The sequence below is a fragment of the Olea europaea genome, unplaced genomic scaffold, assembly GCF_002742605.1.
Source record: "Olea europaea var. sylvestris unplaced genomic scaffold, O_europaea_v1 scaffold858, whole genome shotgun sequence".
In the NCBI taxonomy this organism is placed as follows: domain Eukaryota; kingdom Viridiplantae; phylum Streptophyta; class Magnoliopsida; order Lamiales; family Oleaceae; genus Olea; species Olea europaea.
In genome coordinates this window covers 66523-77680 of record NW_019267031.1, presented here as the reverse complement: position 1 = coordinate 77680, position 11158 = coordinate 66523, and the positions used below count along the sequence as shown (strand labels likewise).

At 32.5% G+C, this 11158-nt stretch overlaps 1 protein-coding gene across 1 annotated transcript in view; it reads right to left on the bottom strand.

Moving 5' to 3' along the window:
* Positions 1-10090: 10090 nt before the first annotated feature.
* Positions 10091-11158, bottom strand: part of LOC111391928 (deacetoxyvindoline 4-hydroxylase-like) — a 5814-nt gene continuing 4746 nt past the window's right edge. The window contains exons 2-3 of the mRNA XM_023017214.1: positions 10534-10597; positions 10091-10300 (exon numbers count right to left, since the gene is read on the bottom strand). Coding sequence (XP_022872982.1) covers positions 10091-10300; positions 10534-10597 — 274 coding nt within the window. The remainder of the gene's footprint in view (positions 10301-10533; positions 10598-11158) is intronic.

The window sequence follows — 11158 nt, the reverse complement described above, 5'->3', positions numbered from 1 at the left end:
ATAGCAATCATTATCTAAGCAAAGCTTATTTATTGACAAAAGGTTTACTGATGCTTGTGGACAATGAAGGACATTTTTTAAGTGTAATGGCAAAGGAGATTCCTGCAACGTGAGATTACCAGTATGCTTAATTTGTAAACAATTACCATTATCCACGGCTACTTTATCATCTCCATGATACGGCTCAGTCAAGTGAAGGTTTGAGAGATCTGTTGTGATATGTTGATTAGCGCCATTGTCTAAATACCATGTGTTGTCCTCAAGAATAGAATTGGAATGAGCAGCCATAGCTGCTAGCTGTTGAGGAGGATGACGTCCCTGGTAATTGTAGTCATAGCGGTGGAAACAGTCAAGTGCCATATGACTCTTTTTCTTACAAATTTGACAAGCATAAGGGTCAAAGTCAGGTACGTTTGCCCAAGCAGGAATTTGATTTGGAATATGATTGGCAGCTTGAGGGGACTTCTTTGCCAGAGTAGGAGTCGTATTAGGATGAGCTTGTTGCCAATTCCTGTTATTTTTCTTTGGGTTCTTTCCTCCTCCAAACTTGTTTGCCATCATAGCAAAGTTGTTGTGATCATTGTGCAAATTTCTCTGCTGATTTTCAAGCAAGGCTTCAAAAGCAATTAATTCAGAGTGGAAATCATTTAATGTAATCGACTTCTCACGTTGTGCAAAATAGACATTGGATATGAAGGGAGTGAATGATGAGTTGAGTCCTCCCAGAATATGAGAGATTAAGTTCTCATCAGTCACGGGTTTTCCCACAGCGGCTAATTGGTCTGCAAGAACCTTAGCACCTTCAACAAAATTAGAACAACTTTTGCCTCCTTGCTGTAAACTTTGCAGTTGACGTTTGAGTTGATTCACATTTGAGGATGAGGAAGAAGCATAACGATTTGCCACAGCAAGCCATGCTTGTCGAGCAGATTTGAGACTATAGACTAAGGACAGTATCTTCTCTGAGATCGTGGACTTCATCCACACTAATACAAATCGATTTTTTTTGTTCCATATGATAAACTCCGGATTAGAAATAGGAGCAGCCGTCCCTACAACAGGTAGGAACTCTTCTGGGCATGGTTCAGTACCATCCACAAAACCCAGAAGACCATGGATATCAAGGGCTCCTTCGACTTGGGAAGACCAGTTTAAATAAGATGATGGTCCATCAAGTCTCACCGAGACAAACTGAACAAGATTGTTAGGTGGAATGAAGGTAGTAGCGGAAGACATTATTGTAGGTAGGATTAGACGTTAGCCAAATATGGCTCTGATACCATGAAAGAAATGATAAGAAGGGCTTGGTAAATCATACCAAACCCATATGTTTACTACGTATTTATAGGAGCAATATTTACATATTTGAAACATTCACATCCTCTAATGTAGCAAAATTACAGCAAAATTACAGTAAATAATTCCTACAGATAATCCTATTGCTATGCTGGACATATGGCAGATTTGGAGCCTTCATCATTGCTAATATCAATCAACATTGCTGGTACTTTTATGAGAATTGGGAATAGGAATGGAAGGTTGCTGTCTAACATAAAGCGAGCATATCAAATTCTTTTTCCAACTCACAATTAGGAAGGCAAAAATACTCGTCAAACTTGATACTCGCTTAATCAGGTAATTGGATTGGTTCCCCATCTCGAGGCAAGTACGAGTAACAAGGGCCCTGCCTGCCCCATTTAATTTTTTTTAATAATTCAATTCTTTAAATAGAAAATCTTCACGAAATTTCATTAATTCTAATATAAAATGACAACTAAAATTATCTAAAAAATATGATAAACAATAAAAAATCTCACTTTACCATATATATTCGAATAATTTAACTTTTAAAAATAAATAAATGAATTAAAAAATTTAATAACTATATTATTGTCTTACTTGAGTCTTGAATGAATTTGGGTAATAAAATGAATTATCAAAACAATAAAAAAAATAATTAAACAAGTGCGTAAATGGGGCAATCGCCCCGTGCCACCCATTGCCAACCTTACTCACGATGATTAATGTTTCATTGGTTCAACATATAACCGGATAATATTGGTTACTTCTTGTTAACTTGGTTTTTCTTTCTTATTGGAATAAAATTTATCAAAATTGCCTCCATATTTTCATTCTAAAATGCTCGAAATCAAATGAGAAAACTTAAACCTCAAAAATGCAATTACAAAAAAAAAAAAAAAAAAAAAAAAAAAAAAAAAAAAAGGGAACTTTATAGATTTCAAGTACCATTGTTAGTGATTGAATTTGTATAAAAAAAAAAAAAATAATAAAGAGAGATTTTACGAATAAATCTCCAAATTGATTCAAAACCAACTATTGATTCAATCATAAGATCTAACAAACACAGCATTGAGTCTCTCAGAAACTAAACTCATAAGTTCATAAAAAGTCAAACATCTTTCTAGTAGAGCTTTAGGGGATATATTCAATTGGGACTTTTGAAAACTTTGATGAGTTTTTTTAAGTGATAACTTTTGTGAATTTTGTGGATCTTTTATAGATTTGTACAGAATTAGTAGAGTCTTTCATGTAGACTTCAATGGATTTTCATTTTAAAACTTTTATAAACTTTAGTAGAATTCAAAAGACTTTTGAAGACTTTCATTTAAAATAGAATTCACGTAGATCTGGTGTGAAATTCTCACATATGAGATGTTAGTTTATACACACACACACACAACTCAATATCATTAGTATAGTAACTTTTAAAAGTAAATAAAAATCAATATATTTAAATTTAATTATAAATTTTTCATATAAACATTTATAATTTGATTAAAAGATAGATATTTTTCTCACACAAAAAAAGAATGAAAAAGGAAAAAAAAAGTTACAATAATCCAAATTTTTCCACAAAAAATAGAGATAAATAATAAGAGAGAGAGAGAGAGAGAGAGATAAATGAAATATAATCAATAAAATAAATAAATTTTAATCATACATGTCTATAGAATGTTAAAGGAAATAAAAATTGATTTTATTTTTTATTTTTTTTGAAAATCTCCCAAAATCTCATGATTAATGAGAGACAAATTTTAAGATTTTATATAAGTACTTTCTACTTAAAAATTAGTATTTCAGAAACTTTTATAAAAGTCTCTAAAAGTCATTAAAATTTGAATACCCTAAAACTTATAAAGACATCTAAAAAGTTTCAATTCAATATACCGTAACTTTTAGAGACTTTTTAAAATATTATAAAAGTCTCAATTGAATACACCGTGACTTTTAGAAAGTCTCAATTGAATATCCTTGAACTTTTTAAATATCAAAAAGTCATTAAAAGTCTTAATTGAATACACCCATTTAATTACTTAAAAATCGAATGCCAGATAAGTACTTACATTGTTGAGGAGCTGATTGACCATACTCTAAAGCTCCTTGGGGCCAGCACTTTGCGGGAGGTAACTCGACAGTCCCAAAGGTACACCTTCTAGGTCAGTAAACTGACACATCACGATGTTGTTCGTCTCCGTCTCTTCTTTCACACCCACTGCTTCAACTTCCATTTTCGATTTTAATCTGGTTTTGAAATTCCGTTTGATACAGTATCTTTGTGCGGCTGAAGGCGTTGGGGGTATTTTTTAAAAAGGCCTAGTCAATTCCTTTAAAACTTTTTGACGCCTAACTTAGTCCAAATAAGTTTTTAAGGCCTCTTTTATGCTAAAATGTCTATATTATCCTTTTCTATATTGTTGATAAGTCTTAAATGTCATTTACATAAATGACTATAATATCCTTTCTATAACATTTTCAAGAAAAATTGAACGACGAAAAACAACTCCAGTCAATTTAAACGACTAAAGTCGTTTAAAACAATTTCAGTCGTTTTATGAGAAAAACAACTTTAGTCGTTTAAAACGACTATAGTCGTTTTTTTCTTCATAAAAGCCTCTGGTTGTGATTTGCATGGTCACGACCAACTCATGACAAACATAAAATCTATTTAGATCACAATAAAAAACATTTGTAAGTTGAATATAGTTTAGAAGGTTCCTTATTTGATTAGCTTCTCGTCTTTCATTATAAATGAACTTACCAAAACCAATTGTTAGAAGTTTGAAAGACATCTTTTCTTTCATTATAAATGATAGTTTAACTTGTTCAAAATTAATTGTAAGTCATGTAATTAAATTTGAATATGGTATGCTAGAATTGTGTACAATGAAGCATCAAGAATTGTATGAAACAATGTTCATCTTTCTATACTTCTTTTTAAATGAAATAAGTTGAAATCTAACACAATCTAAAAGTTTAGATGTTTAACTGACATACCATCTTTCATTATACATGATGATTTAATTTATCGAAATCAAAATATAAATCGCATGCATAAAAATCGAATGCGATATATTTGAACAGGGTATAGTAGGGTATGACGATGAAGTTCACATTTCTATACATTTTTACACAAAATATATTAAAAATCAAATACGGTTTAAATGGTAACAAATTTGATTGTCACATTTTTCATTATAAAATGATGTTTTAACTCATCGAAACCAATTGTAAAAGGCATACTTAGGATTGAATACGATATACTCAAACTACATATAATTGAGCAAGATGAGTTGTAATAACAAAGTTCGTCTTCTTATACATTTTGGACGAAATAGATTGAAATCAAATACATTCTAAGGTTGAAATCATATAATTTAGCCGATAGAAGATTGGAGGATTAGTATATTGTTTGTTTAGTTGATAGCATGTTATGATAAGTTATTACAATTTATGTTTTATGTTATGAGTTTTTGTCATAATTCATCCCAAATCTATATTTTATGAATATTGCGTAGTTTCTTCATAGTATTTTATTTTATATAATAAATGATAAATGGAAAAAAACTTTGATCGTTTTAAACGACTGCAATCCCTTTTACTTGAAAACAAAAACGGCTCAAGTCGTTTAAAATGACCAGAGTCGTTTTGTAAGAAAACGATCATAGTCGCTCTAAACGACTCCAGTCGTTTACATGAAAACACGATCGAAGTTGTGTAACACGACTTTAGTCGTTTTGCAAATTCTCATCTCATTTTTCGCTTATATGCTCGTTTTTCTATTCATTTTTATATAAAATAGTTTGAAATCTAACAAAACAAGATTTCAAATGTTATACATTATGATTTTGCTTATTCAAATACGATCTATAATGTTAGAAGTTCGATTCTCACCACAAATTGCATTATACATTATTGTAAGTAGCAAACTTAGAATCTAAATACGGTATACTTGAATTATAACATAAGTAGAGCATGATGAATTATATGTAACGAAGTTCGTCTTTTTATTCATTTTAAAATAATAAGTCGAAATCAAACACGATCTATAATGTTAGAAGTTCGATTCTCAACTCAAATTGCATTATACATTATTGTAAGTAGTAAACTTATAATCTAAATACGGTATACTTGAATTAAAACTTAAGTAGAGCACGATGAATTATATGTAACGAAACTCATTTTCTTATTCATTTTAAACTAATAAGTCGAAACCAAACACGATCTATAATGTTAGAAGTTTGATTCTCACCTCATATTACGTTATATATTACTGTAAGTAGCAAACTTAGAATCTAAATATGGTATACTTGAATCATAATGTAAGTAGAGCATGATGAATTATATGTGACAAAGTTCGTCTTCTTAATCATTTTAAACTAACAAGTCGAAGCCAAATCCGATTTATAATGTTAGAAGTTCAATTCTCACCTTATTACATTATACATTATTGTAAGTCGTACACTTAGAATCTAAATACGGTATACTTGAATTTTGTTTGTAGTGCACGATGAATTGTATGTAATTAAGTTCGTCTTCTTATTCATTTTAAACTAACAAGTCGAAGCCAAATTCGATCTATAATGTTAGAAGTTCGATTCTCACCTCATTACATTACACATTATTCTAAGTCGTACACTTGGAATCTAAATATGGTATACTTGAATATTATTTGTAGTGCACGATGAATTGTATGTAATGAATTTCGTCGACCTATACGATTTAAACGAAACAAATTGTAAACAACTAAGTTGTTTAGGAAAACGACTACAGTCATTTAAAAAGACTAGAAAACTGCTATGGTCGTTTAAAAAGACTAGAGTCGTTTAGGAAAACGACTACAGTCTCTTTAAATAACTAGAGTCTTTTTGTTAAAAACGATTATAGCATTTTTAAACGACTAAAGCCGTTCTCTTCGAAAAAGACTGAAAAATAAACTAACATTTTTTGAAAAAAATCGACATTATCTCCCTTGTAATATAAACTAAATCAACCTGAAAAATAAACTACTATTCATAACACAAAAAACCCCATATTCCACATGCACTACAAAACTAAATTTGCATTTATAACTCATAGATATACAAATACATCAAAAGATCCCATGGATCATAAGCAAGGGCAAAAATATCGGTAGCCATCTTTTTCCTCCATCTATTCATTTAGAAGCCATTAATTGTTCTACTGGACCGTTGATTCTTAAGAATTCTATGTATTTTACTACGTACATACCACAATCGTCCACGACTAAATCAATATGAAAAAGTGAATATTTAATTGTAATAAAAAACTTACGAAATGGCTTGTTTAGTGGTTTTGGTATTCCTTTCTATAACAAGATTATCTGTCTACAATTGATGTTGATTTCCTTCAAAAGTAGCGGGACAATGATACTAGCAGCCTTCAAGTCATCTTTGAGTTGATCGCTCGTAATGCAACCCTTATCAGGATCATACACAAACATTATCGCTTTGGAAAAGTCAATCTCAACTGCGAGCCAATGTCCGCGAGTACATAATGGAAAGTATATATGTGTACATTCCTTCCATTTCCTTCCAAATGATGGCTTTGCCCGAGTGATATATTCCATTAGCTCGATCGGCGTTCTAAAACGATCTTCTCTCTCACGTAAATCAAACAAACAAAGTTCAATTCATTATTAAATTGCACATCCATAATAGCTCGCGAACCACCAAATGACTTGAGATAATTTTTTGCCCGAGCCCACAACAAATGCAAAACCATGTTAACGTGGTGAAAGTTGAATACATAGTTATATACAAATCAATTGAACAATATTAACATACTTACATCATCCGGAAACCATCCCCCTTGTTTCAACACGTCGTTGAACCATTTTTTTTTGCGTCTTCTAAGTTGATATGACCTAATTTATATGTTACATTGAAGAAAAAAATAGAGAATTTTAAAATAATACAAGTGACAAGTAAAAAAAATCTATTATTTTCGTCTATCTGGCTTTGGTACTCATCCTCATCAGCAGGGTTTAATCCTGTGATGAGTATAAACTCGTACAGGGAGAAACGAGCAGCCTTTTCATCCCTAAACAAAACCACAGTTATTCCTCGTTGATAGAGACAACTCGTCATAATAACAAGTTATGAATGAGTAGGGCAGATATTTTTATGTTCCTAATGTCATATAGTTTATCGATGCATGACTTCAAGAACATCTCCTTATGGACATCATCTAATGCATTATATACTTTCTCCACATATAATACGTTTGAACGTGTTGTAACCTTTGCATCACAGTGATCATCAATGTTGCATATGTACTCCATCCTATAAATAGCACAAAACTATTAGAAACTCAATTGAATGTATCTTCCAATAGTTTTTAAAGACTACATATATTGAAGTTGCTTCTATACACAAAGAAGAATAAGCAGACAAATATACAGACACGTTATAGTGATCTGACATACTATATAAGCATCTAAAATCTGGCTACTAACTGCATGCTTCTATACTCAACAAGCATCATTCTCTCTAATAATCAAATGCATTATATTAGCAGGCTTTTTTGACTTGTACTTTTGTTATTTTTTAAAATAAATCTGCAAATCTTTTAAAAATTCTCGATAGTCTGGTATAAAATCAAAAATTTGAGTCCATAAATAAATTTAACCATAATGCACGTGATATTGTTTTGCCCTAGTTTTAAAGGATGCTGCAATTGTTTGTATTATGTTCTTCAAAATATGGCACCTTTAGCAACAAAGAATGTGTGTGTATCCTATGGTATACTTTCAAGAATCTGTGATATAAATGAGAAAAAATCCTATTATTTCTAGAAGATTTGTAATCCTACATTAAGCCGTAGTCCTATCACTTCTGAAGAAAAAGCACATTAAACACCTATGTCATGAACTCAATTTAAAATCTCCAATGGTCTAATAAACAACAGGCAGCAAAAAATAACCAAAACATTTTAAAATTCACAATAAACAACAGCCAACAAGGTAGAGGAATATAGAGGAAAACTGATTCATGTATCTTGACTCAATAATAAAAATTCTGATTTACCAAAATCACTGTAAAAATGTAATTCTTGTAAATTTTTTACTATAGAGTACTTACCAAGTGAGTTGAAGCCAAAATAGAGTTTTCACGTTGTTCTTCCCTTCTTCTTCTTCTTCTTCTTCGTTTTTTTCTCGTTGATGACGTCTTCTTCTTTGTTGTTCTTTTCTTCCCGTTGATGCCCTCCCCCGTGAAAATGTTGTTCAATTGAAAAATGGCAGTGAAGATGCCGTTCCAGTGAAAATATTTTCTTTTCTTCTTCCCGGTTGCTGCTTCGTCTTTCCAGTGAAGATGCCGTTCAATTTGCAAAATCTGACTTCCTTTTACTTTAAGGCTCAAGAGTAAAAAGGGAAAATACATATTAATTGCTTTTATTGTTTTTTTTAAAACGAAAATATTGGTCAAATGACAACAAAAGATTCCATCCAGGTCAAAAGGCCATTTGCCACTGTTCCCACTAGATATTTTCCGGTCGCGGGGGTGGGGGGATGTTTCCAGGGTTTTAGAGAAGTGACAGAAATTAAGTAAAAGTTGCACTTAAAAACCCAACTTATGTTATTATTCACTTTAGTCACCAAACCTTTTTTTCATTCCAACTTGCTCACTTTATAATACGTCAATGAAGATTGTAGGCAAATACAAATAAAATTTCCAAAAAGAATAAGAAAAAAGTCGGACACAGTGGAATCCTCACCTTCTTCGGCTATCAGTGAGATGAAACGTCGGTGCACTGCCAACTAAAATTTGGATGGTAGTTAGTGAATTTTTCTAGGCAAATGTGGAATCTATGTAACAAATTTTGAATTGAAGGTATGTGCTCCTTCTAGGCCTTAATGGGCGCCACCCATTTATAAGAGGAAAAATTATTCAAAAACCTAAATCATATATGATTCAAGAACAAGGAGATTAATTTTAAATTCATAGATTAGGTGCTAATTAAAAATTATTAATATATTTATGCAAATTTATTATACCCGGCAACAAACCATCCACTCACCCCCAAATATCAATCCAACCCCAGCACCCCCATTAAATTTCTCACTCACCTACCTCTCTCTGCGCTCTGTACCCCTCTTTCTATTAAGCCCCCGTTTGTCACCTATTATTTTGAAAATTAATGAGTTGCGAATATATATATATATATATATATATATATGTTTAGTACAGTTTAAAACTCAATTAAAATTATTTTTTTGACCGTTATTTCACTATTCTAGCCATCATTTTTGAATTCTTCTCTTACAGGTAGGACACACTTTATCTCTAACGGTTAAAAAATCAATTAACAAAATCCCTACCAAACAAACACTAAAGAAATTTTACTGGTTTGTATGTTGAATATTTTATTGTGTAAATATATAATGGAGATTGATACTATAATAAACAATTTAAAATTTTAAAAGGTGCCAAATAGACACTAATCATTGAGGCATCACAATGGCATCAATCTGAGAGAGCGACACCATCCATCCCTCTAAATAGATCGAAGGAGAAGAAATCCCAAGCCCCTCCCCCAAAACCCCAAATCCATCATCGCTGCAAGCGACAGGAAGCAGCAGTACTCACCACCGGTGTGAGCAATGGCAAGCAACGCTATGTGTGGTGCCGCAAGCAGTGATACTTCCCGTTGTACGTAGTCAAGGCTTGCTACCATTGTGTACTGCAGTGAGCGTCGCAAGCACCTTGTTACCATTGTGTGCTGCAGTGAGCGTCGCACGCACATGTAGCTGACTTAGCAACGCTCCCTGCTACATGAAATGGGGCTTTCTTGTAGCTCGCGGAGCCCAAGCTAGACCACTAGAGTAATTGGTGGTTAACCTTGTTGTCAATGGAGACTCTTTTCTTCTACAATTGTCGCCGGAGAAAATGGTGGTTTGTATGACCTTGTAGATAGAAAAATAGGGCACCGGTAGTTTAGAAGGATGTGTAATGGTGGACGGGTAGTGACGGTTTAGAAGCTGTGATTGGTAAATAAGAAGGTGTCAATATTTCGATTTTGGTAGTGGGATGAAAATGGGTTGTTGTATGGGTTGAATCAATAGGCTTGTGAAGGAGAAGGTGGGTTGAGTCTGTGGTTTGGGTTGAAAATAATGTGACAATGTTAGTTTTTGGAAAGTGCCATGAATTCAACACTGAAAATGATCAACATGGAGGGTTGATTGAGAGTTTAGTAAGTGAAGGCTATGATTACTTGGAAAATTCGCCACCTATTCAACTGGTGGTAATGGTGACCCGATGACTGTTTGTGATCAGATCTGTGTTGACAATGATTTTGTTACACATAGTCACAAGTTAGACTGACTTGATTATAGATAGTTACTCAGAAGATAAATTTAATTACAATTAGTTTAGATAACACATGTTAGTGACTTGTTATATACAATCACAAATTAGACTGATATGGTTGCAAACAATCATATTGAAGACAATATATCACAAGCATGATCACAGATAACATAAATAGTCACAAATATTGTCAAAACTACTATCATCATCACATAGTATCCAAAATGTTGCTACCACCTCATCACCACCACAACCACTATTGCACGATCAATTTTAATGCACTTTGATCACCACAACATGCCATCACCATTGCCACACAAATCTATTTTCTAAACACGGTTGCCATCACATCACCACTATTACTACAATATGCAAAGCTATTTGTGTTTGTAAATTTATATATAAAGAGAAACCTTTTATAGAGGGAAAAAATATTTTGAACTTCTAGAGATTTCTATGATGGGATGGGCTGGGTGGGCGTGGGTTCGGTTCATGGGTTGGGTGTGCAGAGAGAGAGAGAGAGAGAGAGA